Source organism: Saccopteryx leptura, chromosome 3, assembly GCF_036850995.1.
Source record: "Saccopteryx leptura isolate mSacLep1 chromosome 3, mSacLep1_pri_phased_curated, whole genome shotgun sequence".
NCBI lineage: Eukaryota > Metazoa > Chordata > Mammalia > Chiroptera > Emballonuridae > Saccopteryx > Saccopteryx leptura.
In genome coordinates this window covers 332,646,266-332,671,295 of record NC_089505.1, presented here as the reverse complement: position 1 = coordinate 332,671,295, position 25,030 = coordinate 332,646,266, and the positions used below count along the sequence as shown (strand labels likewise).

The 25,030-nt window shown below is 39.2% G+C and overlaps 1 protein-coding gene and 1 long non-coding RNA gene across 2 annotated transcripts in view; one reads left to right on the top strand and one right to left on the bottom strand.

The window, feature by feature from the left end:
* Positions 1-2,822: 2,822 nt before the first annotated feature.
* On the top strand, positions 2,823-7,964 carry UQCRB (ubiquinol-cytochrome c reductase binding protein). Its single transcript, XM_066379178.1, has 4 exons — positions 2,823-2,935; positions 5,506-5,577; positions 6,437-6,603; positions 7,759-7,964. The coding sequence occupies exons 1-4, from the start codon at positions 2,917-2,919 to the stop codon at positions 7,834-7,836; spliced, it is 336 nt and encodes a 111-aa protein (XP_066235275.1). The 5' UTR covers positions 2,823-2,916; the 3' UTR covers positions 7,837-7,964.
* A 1,230-nt stretch (positions 7,965-9,194) lies between these two features.
* Positions 9,195-25,030, bottom strand: part of LOC136401251 (uncharacterized) — a 786,796-nt gene continuing 770,960 nt past the window's right edge. The window contains exon 2 of the long non-coding RNA XR_010750489.1: positions 9,195-11,665. This is a non-coding gene — a long non-coding RNA (uncharacterized lncRNA). The remainder of the gene's footprint in view (positions 11,666-25,030) is intronic.

The following is a 25,030-nucleotide window of genomic DNA, read 5'->3' as shown; positions in this document are numbered from 1 at the left end:
GCAATGAACATGGGGCTGCATGTGTCTTTACGTATCAATGTTTCTGAGTTTTGGGTGTATATACCCAGTAGAGGAATTGCTGGGTCATAAGGTAGTTCTATTTTCAGTTTTTTGAGGAACCACCATACTTTCTTCCATAATGGTTGTACTACTTTACATTCCCACCAACAGTGTATGAGGGTTCCTTTTTCTCCACAGCCTCTCATGGAGTTCCTTAATGGATGAGATCAATAAACAGGAAACAAGGAAGAAGGTACAGCTAGGAGACAAAGATGGAACCATCCTGCCTGGTCTTGCTATGGTTGAGAATCTCAGTTTGCCTTCATTAATGACCTATTCATATCAGAATAGGCTAGCTGTGGTGCTGTACTGAATAGCACCACAATCTAAAACTTCAATTTAAAGCCATCATAGTTTTTATCTCATACATGTCCAACTTGGGACCAAAAAGGGCTCTGCTCCACATCATCTTTAGTAATATAAGTTGATAAAGCCTCCAACATGTGAGTGTAGCCAGTCAGGAGAACGGAAAGCAATGTGGAAAATTGTTCTTAATTCTCACAGAGAAATGCAATTCTACCATGTGCCAGGAGGGAAACCAAAAATTATTTCTAAATCAACACTAATGACTACCAGCAAACATTCATGTGCTCTAGACTGAATGCCCGTTGAGCTGGATTTTATGACAGTCTTGGGTGGCTGACCCCTTAACAAGGTCTTCCTTCTCTTGTCACTGAAACTTACAGGTTAAGGAAAAAGGGAGAAGACTTTACTAAGTACTTTTTGTAAGGCAATGTGCCGATGTACAAATGTATTACATTTCTTCCCATCTTTCAGACCATTATTTAGGTATGTGTTTAGTTATGCAAACAGGATGACTAATGGGAGAAATTGTGGTGGCACAGGGAGAAAATTGTGGTGGCGGAGAGGAGAAAAAGAAGGCAACAGAAAAAAAGAATAAACTAATATCATTAGATCTAACTTTTTAAACTTATAATAAAATGGATTCTACTGTCCTAGGTCTCAACTTAAGACCAAGGAAAACAAAAGTAGATAATAGAGGGTAGTTGCTATGGACTGAATTATGTCTCCCCCCCAAATTTCTATGTTGAAACTCAACACCCGATGTAATGGCCTTTGGAAAATAATTAGGTTTAGACATGTCATAACTGTGGGGCCCTCCTGGGGATTAGTGCCCTTAGGAGAAGAAAAACAAAAGCTTGCTCTCTCCTTGTCATGTGAGGACTTAGAAGACAGCCTACTACAAGCCACAGGAAAAGAGTTCTCATGATACTGACCATGCTGACACTTAGATGAGTCTTTAGCCTCCAGAACTGTGAGAAAAATTTGTGGCTTTTGTAAGGTCGGTGGATAATGGGGAAAGGTCAGGCCTGGGAACTTTGGCTGGGACCGCCCACAACCAAGCGCGCCAAAAGAAACTTCCCAGGAGCCCTTTCGAAAAGAGCAACCGTCTGCCAGCCAGTGAGATTTCACCACCTCATATTAGCTCGACCACCCTAGGGACCCTTTAAATATCTCCTACACGGGTCACCACTTGCTACTTTCCTGGCCTCCATCTTTCCCCAGGGCCAGGGAACCTCGCCAGGCAGGATGCGCGCTCTGTACTCAATAAAGCCTTTTACTATTCCACACTTCGTGGCTCCGGCCCTCTCCTTCCTTCTCGGTGGGGAAATATACCTTACAGCTTTGTTTGTTTGTTTTTTGTATTTTTCCGAAGTTAGAGGCAGGGAGGCAGTCAGACTCCTGCATGAGCCCTACTGGGATCCACCCAACATGCCTTCTAAGGGGTGATGCTCTGCCCATCTGGGGCCTTGCTCCATTGCTGCCAGAGCCATCCTCAGTGCCCTGGGTCAACTTTGCTCCAATGAAACCTTGGTTGCGAGAAGGGAAGAGAGAGATGGATAGGAAGAAGAGGGGGAAGGGTGGAGAAGCAGATGGGTGCTTCTTGTGTGTGCCCTAGCCAGGAATCAAACCTGGGACTTACACATGCCTGAGCCAACTGGTTAGGGCAATAAATTAATGTTTTTTAAGTTTACCTAGTCTATGGTACTTGGTTATGGCAGCCTTAGCTGACTGACCAAGACAGTAGAGATAGAAGTTCACCATAACTGAATGAGCATCAGCCATACTGATTTTTATTTTCTGTCCCTTGATTTTTAGGCCCTAGACTTACTATGTTGGAGCTGAGACCTTAAAAATGTACTTGCTTTTACCTTAATTGCATGCAAATTCTGCTATATATCCCTCAAAACTAATCCTTAACCTTGTAAATAAATGGATTGTTGCAGATCTTCAGCTGGAGAAACTGAAGGCCAGAGAGGATTAATGTCTCCTGGATTAGTGTAGCATATGGCTTTAGAATTAAGGCGTTGCAGTTTTATCTGGATTCCGAGATTCTGCAAGATGAATCTGGATTCCTTCTAGCTGTGGGTCTTTGGACAATTTATCCAACCCTTCGGAGTCTGTTTCCTCCACTTTCGAATTGGGATAATCATAGTATTTAAGATTAAAATTAAATGAAAGGATTAAATAAGAATTTGCCCATAACAGCGCGTTGCTTGGCACAAGGGGGCAATTAACATTGCCCAAGATCTCATAGCTCGTCTCTAACTGCACCCAGGAGACAATCCCGGTGCCCCAATTCCTATATTAGGGTTTTTCCCATCACATCACACGTAAAGCTTCTTGGAATCGGCTGCGCAAAATACTCGGGCTACTCTGGCAAGGAATCAGACGGGAAGGCACGCACGACAGGTGCTCAACGTCGGCCGCCAGAACTGCGCCTGCGCGGGCGACCTCCCCTGCTTCGTCACACGGAGCTGAGGCGCCTGCGCACTGGGACCGGCGTGCCCCCTCGGACTTACCCAGTAGGCAACGCTTTAGTCCTGGGTCAAAATGGCGAGCAGGCCTGCTGGTAGGTGATTGATGTCTTATTTGGTGGGTGTCGCTACGCTGAACCCTTTATTTTCGCAGCAATTTACTACAATTCCTCTGCTCTCTCTAAGTTGCCAGTTTTGCGGCGTAAGGAAGAGGGTGGCTCCGGGCGGGCTTGAAGGACGCCTTTCGCTTGCGCCCTCTCTGTTGCCCATAGCAGGCTCGCCCGGGCGTTGGGGTGCGCACCTGCTCTCGGTGAAGGTGCCCGCGGTGGCTGCGACGCCCTTGGCGTTCCCTCCGCTAGGGCTCGGCGTCCCTTCCGCTTAGCCGTAGAGGAGTTCAAGGGCACAAGGAAGTAATTGGGTGACTTTCAGCCAGATCGAACTGAGCGCTCTCTGGTAGCCAAGTGCTGTCAGGTGCATTAGCGCGAGGAGGGGGTGTGCATTCCCCCGTACGCTGATAGCAGAGGCAGAGTGACCAGAGGAAATAGGGTTGGAGGCAGCATTCCACCCCTCGTGCGTCTCAAACTGGGAATTGAGATAACTGGGCAAGTGTTACGGGGAAGCTTCAGGTTTACCTTATCTGAAATGTCAGCTTGGTCTGTAGACTTGAAGAAATTTGTATTGTGGACACTAGAACAAATATATTTATTATTGAATAGTATACAGAAATTACCAGAATGTTTAAAACAGAACGTAAAGATCAAGTAGAATCTTACCTTTTTCGTTATTGCTAATCTCTGCTCTCTGGCGGTATAAATTGACATAGCTTTTAAATTTTTTTTGGTCCCCTGCCTGATAAGGCGGTGTCACAGTGGATAGAGAATGGACCAGGGACACAGAGGACCCAGGCTGGAAAATCCGCGGTCGCAGCTTCAGCACAGGCTCACCAGTTCGAGCACCGGTTCTCTGGCTTAAGCGTGGGATCATAGACATGACCCCATGGTCGCTGGCTTGAACCCAAAGGTCACTGTGTTGAAGCCCAAGATCGCTGGCTTGACCAACGACACTGGCTTAGCTGGAGCCCTCCGGGTCAAGGCATATATGAGAAAGCAATCAAGGAACAGCTAAGGTGCCCCGACAAAGAATTAATGCTTTTCATGTCTCTCTCTCTCTCTCTCTCTCTCTCTGTCTCTCTTCCATAAGAAAATATAAAAAAAATTTTTTTTGATACCCTTATCCCTGACTTCAGCAATCATGAAGCCATTAGGAAACATCAGATTGCCAGAAAAATTAACCCAAATAACATTGAGTTTTGGGGGGTGAGGGAGCCACTTAGGAATTCATTATTTAACTTTGCAAATATTGAAGGCATTCTACCCCTATGCAATTTTTGGAACTAGGCAGACCTGGCCTCAATTCTGTCAACTTTGATCTTGGATAGGATAACTCTATAACACATTCCTTTTTTGCAGGGTGCTATAAATAAACTGTGCTATAAGTTAATCTGGATAAAGCAAATAAGGCAGTACTTGGCACACAGTTTTCAATGAATATTAATTATCATCACCATCACTAGTTAATATACTTACAAATATTGATGTTCTGCAAGTATGTTTGTAGACTGTTGGCTCTTTGGTACTAGTTTTTTTGTTTGTTTGTTTTTGTTTTATTGCTAGAAGCCATGCTATCCATGATGTTTAATTTCCAAGGAGATTTAACAAAATCTTCTTCTCTGCGATATACTAAGGAGGAGGGGCAAGGAGGAATTAGAGTGAAAGGAGAATTTGCTTTCCTTCCTTGGTAAGGGGCTAGCCCTAAACAAAATTTTAAAAGAAATTTTAAACTTGCTCTATCTCTCCTTCTGTAGCACATCTGTCCTATAAGCATCAGGCACTATCATGTTGCCTTTTGCAGCTCCTGGGTTTCCCCATCAAGCTCAGTCCTGTTTCCCAAGAAGTTCTAACATGACCTGTTTCTCCTCAACCATTTTCAAATATCCATTCCCTTGGTGGAAAGTTAGCTGCTTGGGAGGAGGAAAATGGGCTTGTTTTGCTAATCTCTGTTAATGTTAAATGACTAAGTCATGGTATCAAAATCCTCCCGGAAATACATCCAGTCTTAAAGAAGGTAGCCAAGTAATAAAAAGATAATGTAGAATAAAAATTTTGGAGGATGAGGGTCATTTAGACCTGCTCGACTGTCCTGAAATCTCACCTTTTCATACAACCCCAACTCCCTTTAAAAGAAAGTTTATGCTTATTATCTATAATATATTTCTGAATCTACAAATAATGGAGAAATTCCGAGTTCCTTTCCCACCCCCTTTAATTCTGAGGGTTGCAGGGGGACATAATGGGATGGCATGCTTGACTTAGAGAAGCTAGAGTGGCAATAATTGTACCTGTAAATCTTTTGTACATTAGGTATTGAGTTTATTTTTTTTCCCCATGACTTGCTCAGTTTCTTTTTTCACCTGCAGTCCCTTTGCCTCATAGATAAAATATGTAGTTTTTATCTACAGTATATAGAGTATATGCTTTTAAAAGGAAATTCCTTCCTGTGTTTGCATTCTCTAACAGGGTAACTATCAGAGTAGTGGTTGCTTTTCTATCAGCATTTTTATATAGTGTAGTAAGTGATTTGTAGCAGCTAACTGTGACAATATCAGTTGCAGCATCAAGCCGGTGGCTGGAGGGTATTCGAAAATGGTATTATAATGCTGCAGGATTCAATAAATTGGGTGAGTATCTATGCTTTCTTGTCATCTTTTCCTTTCTTTGGTTTTTCTGAGAGTAGTGCTTTTGCAAAAGTCATTACGAGTGAAACAAAAAACAACTAATTGTACTTGTATATATTAGAAGATATTAAAATTAAGTCACATTTAATTGTTATGTTAAATCACATCCATTTTTTTTTTTTTTTTTTTTTTTTTTGAGAAGAGGGAGGAATAGAATTGTCTCAAATGTTTGAGGTAGAAACACTTTTATGTCTTGAAATGTAGTAGCTGGACATTTCCCTTATTATGCACTCCTTTTCCCAACTCCTCCACTTAGCATTCAAATTAAGTTCTATGAACTTTGAAAGTTGTGACTTTTCAAATTTGATGTATGTTTAAAAACAAGGTAGAAGTTTTAAATAAAATAAATTTTGTGGCACTGGATTTTTAAAGGTTTGTTAAAAGCAGTGGATTTTTAAAAGGCTTTTATATATTTCATTTTATAAATAATTCATTAAATTACCCATTTTTATATATGAAATATTGTTTCATTATACTATACCTAACTCTAGATATTCCACCCAAGTCTAAGTTCTGTTTTGTTTAGTTTAATGCTTATATATTGATTTTAGTGAGAGAGGAAGGTGGGGGGGGGAGAGACAGAGACAGAGAGGGAGGAACATTAATCTGTTCCTATATGTACCCTGACCAGGGATCAAACCAGCAACTTCTGTGCTTCAGGACAATACTCTTAACCAACTGAGCTATCTGTCCAGGGCACCAAGTCTTAAGATTATGGCATCAAGATATTTTACTCTTTTTTTTTTAAATTCCTGATTTTTGAGATACATACTTAATTTAATTTTCTTCTTTTCCAATATAGGGTTAATGCGAGATGATACAATACATGTGAATGATGATGTAGCGGAAGCCATAAGAAGGCTTCCAGAGAATGTCTATAATGACAGGGTGTTTCGCATTAAGAGAGCACTGGACCTGTCCATGAGGCAGCAGATCTTGCCTAAAGAGCAGTGGACAAAATATGAGGAGGTAAGGCCCTTGCTGGTTGGCTCAGTGGTAGAGCGTTGCCACACATGTGGATGTCCCAGGTTCGATTCCCTGTCAGGGCACACAGGAGAAGCACCTGTCTGCTTCTTTACCCTTTCTCCTCTCACTTCTCTCTTTCTTTTTCTCTCTTTCTCTCTCTCTCCTCCCCCACCTTTTCTCCTCCCCTCCTGCAGCCATGGCTTGATTGGAGCATGTTGGCCTTGGGCACTGAGGATGGCTCCATGACCTCTGCCTCAGGCACTAAAAATTGGCTCCAGTTACAGTGGAGCAAGGGCCACAGATGGGCAGAGTATCGCCCCCTAGTGGATCCCAGTTGGGGCACATGTAGGAGTCTGTCTCTGCCTCCCCTCCTCTCACAAAATTAAATATATATATATATAATATATATATATTATATATATCTTACACATATATTATATATATTATATATTATATATATATTATGTATTACATATATATAATATATATATATATATGGAGGTAGAGGATCTTTTTGTGTATCTGAAACTATTGACCATTAAAGATTGAGTAGTACGGACAGAGAAGCATTCGTTTGCGTAGTGTTTAGGGTTCTTAATGTGACAAATAGATATCCTTATAACAATATGTTGGGGTTAATAGAGCAAATGTTAACTCCATTTTAGAGACAAACATATTGAGATGTTAAGGTGAAGTGACTTCAAAATCACTGAGCCAGTCTCTGTTACAGAGATCCAGGACTAGAATCCAGGTCTTGCCTCCCAGGCTCTTCTCCCTCTACACTCTGCTTCCTGCTCCAATAAAATAATGGTGTTCATGTGATCAGCCCGTCTAGTGGCTCTAGCTCCCAAGGTTCTCTACGAAGCGAACCCTTGCCCCTTGAATTGTGTTGAAACTAGGCAAAAGATTATAGACTGTCAGGTTTTTTTTTTGCATTCAGACTTTCCTCTCATAGCCTATCAAAGAAACTGATTACATTATCTTTGTGAATTTTACATGGTAAAAAAGCAGACAGTTCTTAGTTTGCTTGAAAATATTTTTTCTTAAGTTAAAAATTAATTTTGATGACTTTCTTTTGTTGTTTAAGGCCTGTTGAGTTTTGGGATATACCAGTATGGGGTGGTAGCATATAATATTTTTCTTTTATTCGTTCTTTAGGATAAATTCTACCTTGAACCATATCTGAAAGAGGTTATTCGAGAAAGAAAAGAAAGAGAAGACTGGGCAAAGAAATAATCATGTAATCAAAATCTGTGGATGCATCGGTCCTTAGTATTTTAATGATGTTTAAGCATGAAATGTATAATTTAGAACATCTGAGTTGCAGATACTTTAAATAAATGTCTATTATAATTTTTGTTGGAGTTTTTGAATTCTAAATTTTATTCTTAATAAGTATAGAATTTACTTATATGTTAAATTGTTTCCAAACTTACAAGGTATTTTTCAATTAGTGTTGAACTGCCTCCTCAATCTTAGAGAAGCAGTTTTAATCATTTTTCTTCACTGGTTGGATATCTTGTTGATTTACTTAGAGATATAATACTCTTCCAAGTAAAATACAGGCAGTCCCTGAGTTAAATAACGAGGTTGGTTCTGTAGGTTTGTTCTGAGGTTGAACTTGTATGTAAGTTGGAACAGGTACATTTACCTGTTAAATGAAAAGTAAATTTAATGGGATGACTTTGATCAATAAGAGTATATAACACAGCATTTATTTTTACCTTTTTATGCATATAAATACATAAACATTTTCAAACCTACAGAACCTAGCTCATTTGTAACCTGGAGACTGCCTGTCATCACCTTAATAATTGCCTTTGTAGATTAACAAGAGACCTAGAATCCCCATTAAGGCCTAACTTGCAGGAATGGAATGGAGCAAGAGGCAAGCGCCAGCCACTCCGTTCCATTTTATCCCCTTGAGCAGGCTTGCTGTCCGACTTCAAAAGTGACTTAATGAAAGGAGAGCTTCACCCCCTGGTGTGCCAGGATGGGGAATAGCCCTCTTCAACCACTGCTCAAATATATTGAGTTTTCATCCTATCTTTTAAAATGATGTACACAGCTTCAATATGGATCTGTATAAGTTATATATATGTATGTTTATGTTAAACAATAGATAGAAACATACAAAAATAAAAAAACAAATAATATTTTCTCCTCACATTCCAGTGACTTTTCTGCTTTGGAAATGATAGTTGTATAGAGTATGTTGTAAGGGTTAGATACTAATAATATCAATAGTTAAAGGTTTTAAGGTTATAGGACAATTTTTAAAAATATAAATTAAAATCATTCAATGATACAATCGTTTCCACCCCTAAACTCTAAAAGCGTTTCTTTGTTGGAAGGAAGAGCATGGAGCCATAACGAGTGGGAAGAAATTGTGGGACTTGCAGCCCCACAGTGTTCCACAGGCTTCTGCTGTGTGTGATAAGATCTTCTTTCAAAAAACTAAAACAACAGTTGAAAAACAAGTTTTGTGTCAGAGTTAAAATTACTAAAACAAAATCGTGTGTACATTTGGTATGTACATTTTCACAAAATTAGATATGTTGACTGGCATTTATGTATGGTTTTTGCAACATGAACATAATGTCCTAAAAATTTGCTAAAATATTAAGTTTTCTAAGAGCCTTCCTTCTCTTTGATAGATTATATTCTGAAATCACGATATTTTTTTTCTTTTGGTTTGATCTTAGTTACCTAACCATTTAATAAAGGTTTTGGTCATGGTAAAAGCAGTTTTTTTAACATGCTTAATATTTTGTAATATTTGTGATTTGACATTGAAATAAATTTGAATTTTATTGTTGGAACAGTATTGCAAATCACAGAGAAACTGATAAAGATAATGGTAGATGCCCATGTTCAAGGACATCTTAGGGACTATATGCATAAGGGTCAGTTGATAAGTGCGTACAGTAGAACCTTGAGCTATGAATTTAATTCGTTCTGTAACCGAGCTTGTAAGTCAGCCAACTCGTATATCAAACTGCTGATACTGGACCCGTGTTCCAACGCGCCAACTAGCAGCAGCCTCCTGAATCATGACTTGTATCTTGGAATTTCGCTTGGATTTCGAACAAAAATATGGACCGAGTCATAGCTCGTATCTTAAAAAAATTCGTATGTTAGTCTGTTTGTATCTCAAGGTACTGCTACTGTATTTTTGTATCAGAATGCTCCCCTGTTAGACCTAACTAGATAACAAAAATTCTCAGACTAACCAAGCACCTCCCAGTGTTTCAGTGGTCCAGTTTCTTTCCTCAGACCTTTCCAAATAAATTTAAATCTCATACATTGCTGATTAGTATTATATTCTTATAACCTATTTGGCTCATCATCCTGTAAACAGAATAATAGATTAATTTATAGCCAATTCTAGGTTAGCCAAAATCTGAGTCCATTCACTTAGTAGTATGGTTTAACTCAGGGGTTGGGAACCTTTTTGGCTGAGAGAGCCATGAATGCCACATATTTTAAAATGTAATTCCATGAGAGCCATACAATGACCCATGTACGTTACTCACTATCCAATAAAAATTTGGTGTTGTCCTGGAGGACAGCTGTGATTGGCTCCAGCCACCCGCAACCATGAACATGAGCGATAGGAAATGAATGGATTTTAATACATGAGAATGTTTCATATTTTTAACATTTTTTTATTAAAGATTTGCAAGCCAGATGCATCCATCAAAAGAGCCACGTCTGGCTCACGAGCCATAGGTTCCCAACCCCTGCTTTAACTTCTCTGCCTTAGTTTCTTCAGCTCTAAAATGGGTTCAATAATAGAACCTACTTTAAAGGGTTTTGAAAATTAACTGACTTTATTGTATGTCAAGTACTTAGTAGCTGGCACATGGTAAGCACTATTCTGACTTGCTAAAAGGTTTAGTAATAAGAATAAAACTGGTCAAAGCCCAAAGTTACTATAATCTATATTCATAAACAAGATGGTGTTAACATAGACTTATGTGTGGCTTTGAAAATAATCAAAGAATTTAGAATTAACAAGCTAGGTGAACATAAAAACTATACTAACCAAATACTTGAAAACCTGATGGGTGAACTGAAAATGGTTTACCCATTTGGGTGACAAATTTTAGGAACTATAGTATCAAATATGAGTGCAGTAAAGGATGAAGGAGCTGTAACTAGAAAATATAGGGAAAAGCTCCCTTTATTAGAATAAGGTACTAGATTCTGCCACTAGGTGGTGATATACTACAACTTAAAGGTACACCACATAGCACTATTGAAGATTTATCCATTCTGTACCCTCACTGACTCCCACCCCTTCGTTTTTCAGGATGACAACACCTAGGTTTATGGCCATCAGGAGAATTTACTACTAAGCTATATATTGATGTAATGAAATCTAATATATGCTGTGCAATGAATTATGAGATGTTATTTAGTTTCAGGATTTTATTACTTCAATCAGTTATGACCATATTTCCTTTTATATGATTGCTCACTCTTTAAACATACTAGATGACTGTATAAGGAACACCTAATAAAATCTATAGATGTTAAAATCTAAATGTTTTAATTTATTTGCCATAATTTATTTAAATTCTGGTTATACTGGTGTTTATATTAAAAGCCATAACATTGGAATTTGAGATGTCAGGTCAGATGCTGCTCTGAATTATATTTTGTGAAAAAATTTCATTGTACATATTAGCAATTGAGCATGAAAGATGAACTGAATTATTTCAAGGTAGTTTTTAGCATAGATTTCAGAAAGCCTGTTAATATTTGAGGGGCTTAGGTATTATAGATTAAGACAAAACTAAATTATTCTGGATTCTGACTATATCTCTTCTACAATCAAAAGAATGTATTTGTTTAATTTTGTATTTTAATACATTTGCCTATTTTTGCATAAATGCCAAAAAAATAATTTTAAAATAAATCCCTGTGAAACTTCTGGTAACATTATTCAACTGAATCATATTACTATTTGAAGAAAATTGTATACATACATATAACAATTGTATTTACAAGCCAAATTCCTCAAAAATAACTTTTCATCTTACAAAAGAGTTTATAATTCCTTTTTTAGGCATGCATTTAAAATATGGTCTGCTTCTAAACTGGGAGCCAAAATGGTATGTCAATGATTTAGGAAAATCATTAGCTTTATAGACTGGGGCTTCTCAGCTATAAAGTGAAAAAAGGGTTTGACTACAAAGTCTGTATGATTCATTTCAACACCAAAACATTCTGGGTTTGTAATTTAATTTATATACCTTATTGTTAGGATGAACTAATATTGATGGAGTGTCAGCTTTTGTGCCAGGCTCTGTTCAAACTTTTGGCATAGATATTATACCCATTGTATGGAAAAAGAAATTGGGCTTAGAAGATAATTTTACACTTGTTTATGTTGGGGGAGGGCATGCTTTTTATGTGCCATCCTAGAGAAAAGCTAGGTGTAGGACAGGCTTTCTCAACATTGGCGCTACTGACATGAGCGGAATGAATTTTTGTTGTGGAGGCTTTCTTATACATTATAGGATGCTTAGCAGCATCTCTAATTTTCCCAAGGTTGTGACAACCAAAAAATGTCTCCAGACATTACCAAATGTTCCCTGGGGGACACAAGTGCCCCCAGTTGAAAGCCACCAAGAAAGAAACCAAGATGGTGGGCATAGATGTGTAAATAGATATATGAATATGTAAATGTGTAAATTACCTAAAAATATATACAGGTGGTATAAATAGATATATAAATAAGTAAATGTGTAAATTACCTAAAAAATATATACCAGGTGTTATAAAGACATGGAGAAAGGAAACTAGCTCAACCTGGAAGGTGATCAGAGAAGACCCTCTGATAACTTAGCTGATTCTAGAAGAGGAAGCCAAGCCAGTTAAACCAAGAAAGTGGTGAAAGACTGTATAAGAAGAGGAAAATAAATAGGAAATGGTCAGACACATGGAAGTGCAGGCGTAGGCTCGAGAGGAACAAGCAGGCAGTTTTGCTGTGACAGAGTGGCAGATACCATCTGGTAGATATGAAAGATGAAAGTTGGAATATACCACGTTGAAATGTTTGGACACGTGAACAAGAAAGTGGGTAGATTCTGGGGAGTGAAAATTCCCAGAATTTTCAAGTTGGGTTAAAGGGGATGCATTTTAATTTCTCAATACTGAACTGTCCATTTGCTTTTCAAAATTTTATAATGATTTATACTTCTCTAAACAATTCTTGAGGGCCTTTTTCTCTGTACTCTTGCCTGCATTGAATTAAGAACAATCTTTGGGAATTTGATTGGAGAGTTTCTTGTTGAAATCTGTGTTTCTTAGACTGAGTAGTTAAACATTTTCCCACATGCTGTTATCAAGTTCTTTTTCCTCTTTAATCTTGTTCATGTTCTTTGCCTATGCATCTATTTTTATTTTCATAGCTTTTTCCTTATTTGTTTAATATTCTTAGTGGCCACCATTTCCTTTCCCACCTCCCCAAAAAATGTGGGTTTATACTTATCTACTTGTATGAGGACTTTATACTTTAATAAGTACTCCTTTTACTTAAATTTCCTAAAATGATATTTTCTTATTTCATTGTTTGAAATTTGTTTTGGTTAGTTTTTGGTGACTCTTCAACTTTGTTCATGGTGGTTCTTGTCAAATGGAAGTTTCCAATGTTTTAAGAAGTACAATCTATCAGTCTTCTTTTCAGTGGTTTTGCATTTAAGGTCATGCTTTGAGAAGTCCTCCCTTTTCTCCAAGGTTATATAAATAACCAGCAAGTTTTTTACTTACTACTTTTAGTTATAAGAAGTAAAACTCCCTGGCCGGTTGGCTCAGCGGTAGAGCATCGGCCTGGCGTGAGGGGGACCCAGGTTCGATTCCCGGCCAGGGCACATAGGAGAGGCGCCCATTTGCTTCTCCACCCCTCCCCTTCCTCTCTGTCTCTCTCTTCCCCTCCCGCAGCCAAGGCTCCATTGGAGCAAGGATGGCCCGGGCGCTGGGGATGGCTCCTTGGCCTCTGCCCCAGGCGCTAGAGTGGCTCTGGTCGCGACAGAGCGACGCACCGGAGGAGCAGAGCATCGCCCCCTGGTGGGCAGAGCTTCGCCCCTGGTGGGCGTGCCGGGTGGATCCCGGTCGGGCGCATGCGGGAGTCTGTCTGACTGTCTCTCCCCGTTTCCAGCTTCAGAAAAATACAAAAAAAAAAAAAAGAAGTAAAACTCTAAATCTTTAATCTCTATGGAACTTAGGTAGATGGTGTGAGCAGAATGTATTTTTGAGAGCTACTAGAAGGTCCATATGGCAAGGCTGGACAATCGGTGACATGCACTGGGGTGGGGGTAGGAGATAGAGAAGGTGGCATGGAGGGAACCAACTAACAGGGATTTCTTAAGGGGGGTACAGGCTGGTAATCAGCCCCTTCTGTGTAAGGTTGTTCACTGAGCTGCGTATTCCAGATCCACTCTGTTCATTTCTCCACTCTGCTCTGCACCCCCAGAGAACTGCATAAATAAACTCCCTTGCTCTCTGGCTTCTGGCTTGGACTTGTCCAATGGGAAGTTACCTGCAGGAGAGGACAGGCAAGGAGAAAGAGATGGTGCTATTTATTCCCTAGCCCACCCCTGCTGGACCATAGGTTGGCAATGGCTGTGTTCCTCTGCAGAAAGCAACTCTTCTCTCAATCAGCCCCTCTACAGGTCTCTCTCTCTCTCCTCCACACCCATTCCTGTTGTGCCCCTTTAACCCTGGTGGCCCATTATTAGTAGTCCCTTTATTGCACATTTCTCAGCTACCTGATTGGATCCTACCAGGACCCTGAGTCACACAGACAGAGCTGGGCTCCCTGCAAGAGTAGTTAGATTTTTCCAATGGGAGCACCAAGTGCTCCTACTAGGACCTGGATTGTGATCTGTCCCCAGGAAACCTCAAAGCTTGCTTCTTTGAGATTCGCCAACTCATGGCCCAGATTCAGCCTCCATGAGACCGCACAAATTCCTGCCGAAGAGAATGGCCTTCCAAAGCCCATGTCCTGCCCCCACCCACTACCTCTTTGCCTGAAGAATCTGCTTCCAATCAGAGACTTACGCTTCTACACAATTTAATTCAGGAAAATGCCAGCACAAAAAAGATGCTGTATGACAGAAAACAGAAGGCTAACCCATCCTGACATTCTGCTGCACTGTCTGTCTGGGCAAGCTCTTTCCTCCTTTTTAACTCCCTCATCCCCAAACACACTCTTAAAATTTTTACTTCTAACTTTTGTCCTTTCTGTTCCCTATCTCCTGCAACCCTCACAATTTTCTCTGCTTGACCAAGTTCTAGCTAAACGAGAAGCTCTCTCATATCACCACTTGACATTTTTATATTCTTTGAATTTATGAGGCAGTTACTGCTTTAAGCAATCATTTGTTAATTAACAATAGCTAACAGTAGTTACCTAGTTTTCACTATGTGCCATTTATGGTCTTGTTATTCCTTTAAAAAACTCTCTAAGGCAGGTACTATTATCCACTTTTCATAGAGACTCGGAGATGCTGAGTAACTGGTATATCACAGCAGGTGAGCAAACTGAAATTTCAATTGTGTCCTCCTTGAAATTGCTGTGCTGTCTTTTCGATGTATGCCATCTCACACTTCCCATCTTTACATTTACAATTTCATTTTGTACTCATCTTTTGCTTATACTTTTCTTAACTCTCTCAGTTAAAATATTTAGTTTCAAAAATCATATAATCATACTTTTTTCTAAAAAGATGGCATTTAGTTATACCCTAAATATTAGAGAATAGACATCATGGGAAACCACTCTGGTTCTCAAGCTGGGCTGCGCAGAGTCACTTGAACTTAAAAATAAGCAGGCAAACCAAATCAAAACAACCTCATGCCTAGGAACCACTCTGGAGATTCAGAATTGATTGGTTTGGGATGCAGCCAGGGATGTAGATGGATTTGATGTGTAAGTAAGGCTGTAAAATACTGGTCCAGGGGATTTTATTCCCAGTGGAGAGAATAGCAAGTGCAAAGGATGACATGTGGTGGCAATGATCTGGGAGCGTCCAGGAAGCTGATGGAGAAGGCCATTGTACTGAATCTGAACAGAGGACGAGAGAGTGCTAACCCTGGGGTCAGAAACGCAGGCAGTCACCGGGTAGAAGGCATTTAGACCAGGGGAAAGATTTTTTCCCAGCCTTTTGGCTAAGATCAAGCGTAAACCACGGGAAGGAGTTTAAATTTTACATAAATGCAACTGAAACCCCTGTAGGGTTTTAAGAGCAGTGAACTATGATTTTAAAGCAAGTTGTATGTATAATAAAACTCTTATTCTTTTTAAGGAAAGCAGAACCCTCCAGATTATGGATGTCCCATAATTTATTCAACTACTTTCCCATTGATTGACATTTGGGTTGCTTCCAGTGGAATGCTATAACAAACAGAGCTGCAGTGAAAATCCTTGTGCACCTGTACTTTTGCATTTTTATAGGACCGAGTCCAAAGGCTTAAAGAATTTAGACAGAGAACATAGTTGTTGGGAAGGGGAGGAAATCTTTTTAAAATCCTGTCATACAAGGGAGAGAGATTTCTTAAACCCAAGTGTCTCAAATGCATGTTCCACACCGACCAGGATAACACCAGGTTTAGCAAACCATCAAAATTCTGCAATGAGCCGCTGGAGTGGCTCCTACAGTAACACTGAAGTGTAAGAAACAAGGACATACCCAGTGTTACTGAAACAGACATTTCATTTCCCCTATGTTTTAATATCATAAATTGATTACATTTGCTCTGTTTTCCATTCTGCCCAAGCCATTTATCTAACATATTGTATTTTAAATTCACATAAAAGTCAACTTGTTAAAATTCTGTCATAGAACAGAATTTCTCTTTTAGATACTATTTAAAATTTCCATTATTTAAATAAAAGGAGCCTGTTTCTCCTTTTATTCAAAAGTTCTTTAGTTCTTAAGGCATATCTACCTTTGTTATATGTTTGTATAAAAATAAATTAATTTGTTTATTCAACTAATATTTATTCATCTATTGTGCTAGATTCTGGGGCCCAAAGATGAGTCACATTCAGTCCTTGCCCTCATAGAGTTTATAGTCTGAACGGGAAATCACCCCATAAGTACAGTCACAGTCTGAGGTGAGCAGGTCTTCTTCATAGAAAGCAGAAGATGGTATTGGAACATGAAGGAATGGGCCCAACTAACATTGAGGTGATGGCTGAAGGTGGGTAATATTCAGTTGATAATAAGCAACAGAAATGGATTGTGGCTAAATTAAGCAAATATTTGTGTTGGGAGAATGTCATGGAACCAGTACAAAGTGTATTAGCTTTGCTGTTGTAACAAATCAACAACATGTATTTATTGTCTTATAGTTCTGGAGGTCAGAGGTCCATAATAAATCTCATGGACCCAAAATCAAGGTGTTGTCACAGCTAGTTCCTTCTAAAAGGCTCTGGGGGAAAATCTGTTTCTTTGCTTTTCCAACTTCTAGAGGCTGCCAACATTGCCTGGCTTCTGGCCACATCACTCTAATCTCTGATGATATCAGTACATGGCCTTCTTTTTCTTGACCCTCCTGCCTTTCTCTTACAGGAATCCATGTGATTACAGTGGGCCTGCCCAGATCCTCTAGGATAATTTCCCCATCTCAGAATTCTTAGCTGAGGCACATTTGCAAAGTCCCTTTTGCCATGTAAGGGGGTATATGTACAAGGACATCTTTGGGATTTGAGAAGGCAAAAAAGAAGGTGCTAGAATGGATTGGATGGACTCAAGTACACACAGTGAGGTTCTGCCCCAGAACCAGCCTGACTCACTGCACTAGTCACTGCAGCTGCTGGACCCTGCTCCCATCCTGAGGGATTTCTCAGCTACCCCCATCCCTGTATTGTTCCTACCAGACGAGACAAAATTCTAATTTAAAATATCCAGTTGGTGGAGCCTGGCTGGCTCAGGCATCCCATGCTGACTGTCAGAAGGTTGTCTTGCCCTTAACCTGGTAACAGGAGCCAGGGGTTTGCTTTTCACCAGTTCTCACCTGTGAAGGATTGCCTCTATTAATCTGCCAGGAGCATGTCTAGATGCTGTGGACACAATAACACAGCAGTACCAGAGGAAGGAACCAATCCTCAGGGTCATCATCCTGGAGGAAGAGGTGCCTGGGCTGAGGCCTGAACAAGACTGTTAAAGGACACCGGGTGAATTTTTCTTCTTCAGGTAGCTCATTTAAGGACCCTTGGGCCTTTTATAATGCTGTCATTTTCCAAAAGGACTTGAAAAAAATCATATATAATGTTTTGAAAGCATTCAAATTAAAAACTGGACCAACTCACAAATTAATACATTTCTATGGGGTGTACAGATTGACAAGATCTTTGTCAACAGCAGTATATGCCAAGAGTCTTTAAAAGAAATACCATTTGACCCAGTAATTTTCTCTTTCAGAATGGGAAACAAAGAAAATAGACAAAAACACAGCAATTTTTATGTACATAGATGATTATTCCAACATTGTTTACAGTAACAAATATGGATAATATGACTGTCCAACAATGTGGAGATGGTGAATGGCTTATTACTCACCCTTTAAAAGTGATATTCTCAAAAGGCACCTAAGATGAAGGGAAATGTTGACTGAAAAAAATAATTTTCAAACAAAACTTATTAACAAAACAAGCTAGGCCCTGGCTGATTGTCTCAGTGGTAGAGAATTGGCCTGCATGTGGATGCCCCAGGTTCTATTCCCAGTCAGGGCCCACAGGAGAAGCACCCATCTGCATTTTCACCCCTACCCCCTCACTACTCTCTCTCTCTCTCTCTCTCTCTCTCTCTCTCTTATTCTCTCTTTTCCCTCCTGCAGCCATGGCTTGAATGGAGCGAGTTGGCCCTGGTTGCTGAGGATGGCTCCATGGCCTCTACCTCAGGTGCTAAGAAGAGCTCAGTTGTTGAATAACAGAGCAATGCCCCAGATGGGCAGAACATCGTCCCCTAGTGGTCTTGCTGGGTAGATCCTGGTTGGGGTGCATGCAGGAGTCTGTCTCCATCTACCCTTCTCTCACTGAATAAAAAATAATAATAAGCAATATATATGTGTGTGTGTATATATATATATTCTTGAATAAAAAAAGAATTTTCCATAAATTTTCAGAGTTTTGGACCATGAGTTCTCTGAAATCCATCCATAGGGGATAGGATTAAGACTCTCTGGATGAAAAAGACTAATGAAGAGATTCAAATTTGGCTGCAGAGTAGGTGAAAGCAACACTCACCTCCTCCCAATGCCAAACCAGATTTACAGCTAAATTATAGAGCAATTGACCTGAATAACCAACTGAAAAACATCTGAACAGAAGAATTATAACCAAGGATTTACAGGAAAAGCCACATAGAGACCAGTAAGAAGGGCAGGGATGCAGAAAGGCTTAGCCCCTACACCCACGTGTGGCAGCTGAGAAGCCAGAGGGATATCTGGGCTATAAAAATGCCCCTCCATCAGGAATGTGGAGTCTCAACCTCATGCCAGGATCCCCAACCCAGAACACCAGGGCCGAGAAGAGGAATCTCCATAGTAACTGGTGATGAAAATCAGTGGGATTCAGCCTGCCTGGGAGAGAAAGGAGTCTACTAGAGACCCAGACACCATCTTCCCAGGGTCAAGCACTCCTGTTGTTACAGCACTAAGCCTGGGCAGTGCACCACCCAGTACTCCAACTACTGATGACACCAACCTGCTGAGCTTGAGTCCTGCAGAAAGAACTTTTGGCTGCATCCAGCAGGGACCCTTAGGGCACTCTTTTTCTAGAGAAGTTCTTGGCAGAGACTCAGTCAGTAATTGAGCTATGTAACTTTGGAAACAAGCTATTCTTCCCCACCTCATAAGCACTTGCCAGTGTCCTCCACCCCACCCCACCCCACCCCACCCCACACACACCTGTTGAATCATCTGACCTGCACTTTCACTTCCTGTTGTCCCACTGCTGAGTTCAGTCCTGCAGAAATATTGAAGTGCTGTGCACAGATGAGATCTTTGGAGCATGGCACCTTGGGAGGTTCTTATCTGGGACTCAGATGGGTGCTGGGTTGTGCAGCTACAGCTGCATGAGGCCCATTCTTATCTCCCCTGCCCTCTCAGGCCAGGCCATTATCCCAGTGGGAGACCTATTTGACCTGTCTTTCTGACAAACAATGGCCCTGCCCTGCTGAGCTCAGTACCACAGGGTGATTGAAGTACTGCACAGAGCTGGGACCTTCAAAGCATGTCTCCCTGGGAGGCTCTTGTCCAGGACTCAGATAGGCAGGTGCTGGGTTGTGTGGCTATATTATGGGTGGCCTCTCCAATCTCTCCTTCAAACTCAGCCTGCACCATTTCCCTAACAGAAGACTCTTTTGATCTATCTTCCTGAGTCCCAGTGGTCCTGTCCTGCTGAGCTTGCTCCTGCAAAGGGCCAGCTGGCTTCACCCAACCTGCATCTGCAGTTTGTTCTTTCTGGGAGAACTAAGGTTGGAGCCTTGGGCAGAGACTGAGTGCTATGGGCTCTGGAGTAGAAGCCACTTTTCCCCCATTGAGTGCTGCCCCCACCCAGGAGAACCACTAGCCCCATGCTCCCAACACCAGTCACCCTGCCCTATTAAGCTTGTGCCTTTTGGAAGTGTCTTTGAAGCTTAGCTAGCCTGGGCCCACTCTACAGTCTTTCTACAGTAGGCTAATGAGGAAGACCAGAGAACCTTGGGGGAGGTGGTTGACAACAGAAGGTGGAGCTCGAGGTGCCTTGGGTTTACTGGCACCAAGGGTTTACTGACTGGCTCAGAGCAGGAGGAAGCAGACACTTGTATACAGCTTCGTGCCTACCACAAACATCCAGACCCAGTAGAGGCAGCCACAAATAGTAATTTGTATAATAGCTCCAGATATATAGCTCAATTCTAGTTACAGACAGCATTTGACATCAACCTGAACTGGAATCCCACCCAAGTGGACCTAGGAACAATACAACCAATGGAAGCATTCAGAACATACCATAGCTTGACCCAGATAACTGCACAAGTAACACAACCAAAGGAAGAAGTCAGCAGGCACCAGAACCTGTTGGAAAAAACTACACCTCAGAGGATAGCCTTCTGCAAAATAGCTCATGCTCTTGTAATCATCCAGTTTGAGGGTTAACTCCACCCATGAATAGGCCAACAGCATTCAAGACTCAACTACAAGAGGAGGGCACACATAACTCACACAAGAGACATTCTTGGAGCATCTAGCTCAGGTGATATGGAAGATTGTGTCACTGAGCCCTATCAGACACATACAATGTTGATAAAAACAGCTGTAACAAGTTGGGAGTCATAGTAAATCTACCTAATACACAGTGACAAACACAAAAAGGCAGACAAAATGGAAAGACAAAGAAACATGCTGCTTTAAATGAAAGAATAAGAATAAACCTCAGAAAAAGAATTAAATAAAGTGGAAAAAAACAAGATACCAGATGGAGAATTCAAAACAATGGTTTTAAAAATAATCAAGAACCTTAAGGGAAGAATAGAAGATCTTAGTAAAAGCTTAAACAAAGTAATAGTAATCATGAAAAGGGACATAGAAACCATAAAAAAAGAACCATTCAGAATGAAGGACACAAATCTGAAATTAAGAATACACTAGAAAGAATCAACAGCAGGTTAGAAGGAGCAAAGGAGCAAATCAGTGATTTAGAGGACAAGATAAGAGAAAATACCCAAACAGAGCAGCAAAGAGAAAAAATAATTTTAAAAAATTAGATAAGACTAAGGGACCTCTGGGACAACATTAAATGTAGTAGCATTAACATTGTAGTGATACTAGAAGAAGAAAAATAGAGAAGCTGTTTGAAAAATAATAGCTAAAAACTTTCCTAACATGGTAAAGAAAAAAGACACTCAAGTCCAGGAAGCACAGAGAGTCTATCCCAAACAAGATGAACCAAAGAAGCCCACACAAAGACACATCAATATTAAAATGGCAAAGGTTAAAGGTAAAGAGGGAATCTTAAGAACAGGTATAGAAAGATGGTTAGTTACCTACAAGGAAGCTCCTTATAAGACTGTCAGTTGATTTATCAACAGAAACACTTCAGGCCAGAAGGGATTGGCATGAAATATAAAACATGATGAAAAGCAAGCACCTACAACTAATACTAAACCACCTAGCAAAGCTATCATTTAAAATTGAAAACAAAAAAAATTTGAAGATTTAGAGGACAAGATAAGAGAAATAAAGAAAGAGAGAACATGGAGAGAGAGAACACATGTATAAAGAATAAAATGGCAATAAATAAGTACCTATCAACAATCACTTTAAATGTAAACTAATTAAATGCTCCAACCAAAAGACATAGGGTAGGTGAGTGGATATAAAAAACATGACCCACATATATGCTGTCTACAGAGACTGACCACAGAACAAAAGACACACATAGACTAAAAGTTAAGGAATGAAAAAAACATATTTCATGCATATAAAAATAATTCTTAAAAAGCTGAGGTAGCAATACTAATATCAGATAAAACAAACTTCAAAACAAAGGCTATAAAAAAAGACAAAGAAGGACAATATATAATACTAAAATGACTCATCCAGCAAGAAAATATATGTATAAAATAATTGGTAGACATAAAAGGAAAGATTGATAGTCATACAGTCATAGTATGGGATTTTATCACCACATCAACATCAGTGGATAGATCTTCCAGACAAAAAAATCAACAAGGCAACACTGGCCTTAAGTGACACACTAGACCGGATATTTTAACTTATATTTACAGAGCATTCCACTCCAAAGCAACAGAATATACATTTTTTTCAAGTGTACATGAAATATTTTCTAGGAGAGGCCACATATTAGGACACAAAACAAATCTTAATAAATTCAAGAAAATTAAAACTATATCAACCATCCTATCTGATCACAGTGGTATGAAATTAAAAATCAACTACAATTAAAAAATAATGGCCCTGGTTTGTTTGCTCGGTGCCTAGAGCATTGGCCTGGCATATGTACATTCTGGGTTTGATCCCTGGTCAGAGCACACATTATTACCTGCTTTTCTCTCCTTCCCAATCCCCCTTCTCTCCCTCTTTCCCTCTTGCAGCCAGTAGCTCTATTGGTTCAACTGTTGGCCCTAGGCACTGATGATAGCTCAGATGGTCCAAACACATCAGCTTCAGGGGCTAAAATAGCTCAACTGATTTGAGCATCTATCTCAGGGGCTGCTGGGTGGATTCTGGTCAGGGTGCATGTGAAAGTCTGTCTCTCTATCTCTCCTTTTTTCACTTAGAAAACAACAACAACAACAAAGAAAATATTAAAACATATAGAGGCTAAATAACATATTACTAAACAATAAATGGTCAACAATAAGATCAAGAAAGAAATCAAAAGTTACCTTGAGGCAAATAAAAATAAATAAACAACAACTCCAAATCTACAGGAAACAGAAAAAGGAGTCCTAAGAGGGAAATTCATAGCACTACATGACTATATCAGGAAACAAGAAAATTTTCAAATAAACAATGTAACTGAAATAGTGATGGAGGGAGACTTGACTTGAGGTGATGAACACACAGTACAATATACAGGTGATTATAGAAGTACCCCTGAAATCTCTATAATTTTATTAACCAATGTTACCCTAATAAATTATAAATAAATAAATAAGTAAACAAAAAACAAATAAACAAACAAACTAATCTAAATCTACACCTACCAGGACTAGAAAAAGAACAACAAACAAAGCCTAGAGTAAGTAGAAAGAAGAAAATAACAGACTAGAGTGGAAATAGATGACATAGAGACTAAAAAACAATATAAAATATCAATAAAACCAAGAGCTGAATTTCTTGTAAAGATAAACAAAATTAACCAACCTTGAACATGACTCACCAAGTAAAATGAGAGAAGACCCAAATAAATAAAATCAGAAATGAAAGAGAAGTAACAACTAACATCAAAGAAATACAAAGAATTGTTATAAAATATTATGAAAAGTTATATGCCCCAAAATTGAACAACTTGGACAAAAATGGAAAAATTTCTTAGAAACATACAATTTTCCAAAACTGAATTAGGAAGAATCAGAAAATCTGAATAGACTGATTTTAACTAATGAAATTGAAGCAGTGGTAAAAAATTACTAACAAACAAAAGTTCTAGACCAATTTGTCTGTACAGGCAAATTTTATCTAACATTCAAAAAAGAAATAATGCTTATCCTTTTCAAACTAGTCCAAAACAATTCAAGAGCAGAAAACACTTCCAAGAACATTTTTGGAGGCCAGCATTATTCTAACTCCAAAACCAGATAAAGAAACTACAAGAAAAAAATTTATAGGCCAATATTCCTGATGAAGATAGATGTTAAAATCTTCAACAAAATATTAGCAAATTGGATCCAGCAATACATTAAAAACATCATACAGCACAATCAAATGGGATTCAATCTGGGGATGCAAGGTACGTACACTATCCACAAATCAATAAGTGTGATGGACCACATAAATAATATGAAGAATAAAAATCACATGACTATATCAATAGATGTGGAAAAAGTATTCCATAAAATCCAACACCCATTTACATTAAAAAATCTCAGCAAAGTGGGAATGAAAGAAATATATCTCAATATAATAAAAGCCATATATAACAAACCCACAGCCAACATCATACTCAAGGAACAAAAACTACAAGTGTTTTCCTTATTATCAGGAACAAGACACAGATATCCACTATCACCACTCTTATTCAACATTGTACTGGAAGTCCTAGCCACAGCAATCAGACAAAAAGAATTAAAAGGCATCCAAATTAGAAAGGAAGAAGTAAAACTGTCATTATTTGCAAATGATATGATGCTGTGTATATAGTAAACCCTAAGGTCTCCACCAAACAACTGCTAGAACTGATATATGAATTCAGTAAAGTAGCAGGATACAAAATAAATATCCCAAAATCAGTTGCATTTTTATACACCAATAATAAGCTATCAGAAAGAGAAACTTAAAAAAAATCTCATTTACAATTGCATCAAAGAAAACAAAGGTATTTAGGAATAAATTTAACTATGAAGGATCAGATGTGCACTCAAAATTATGGGATACTGAAGAAAGAAATCGAAGAAGATACAAATAAGTGGAAGCATATACTATACTCATAAATAGGAAGAATTAACATCATTAAAATGTACATTCAACTCAAAGCAATTTTTAGATTTCATGCAATTCTTATTAAAATATCAATGGCATATTTCACAGATCTGGAACAAGTATTCTAAAAATTTTTATGGAACCGAAAAGACCCTGAATAGCTTCAGCAATCTTGAGAAAGAACAAAGTTGGAGATATTACGCTAGCTGATATCAAGCTATCCTATAAAGTCATAGCAATCAAAACAGCATAGTACTGGCATAAA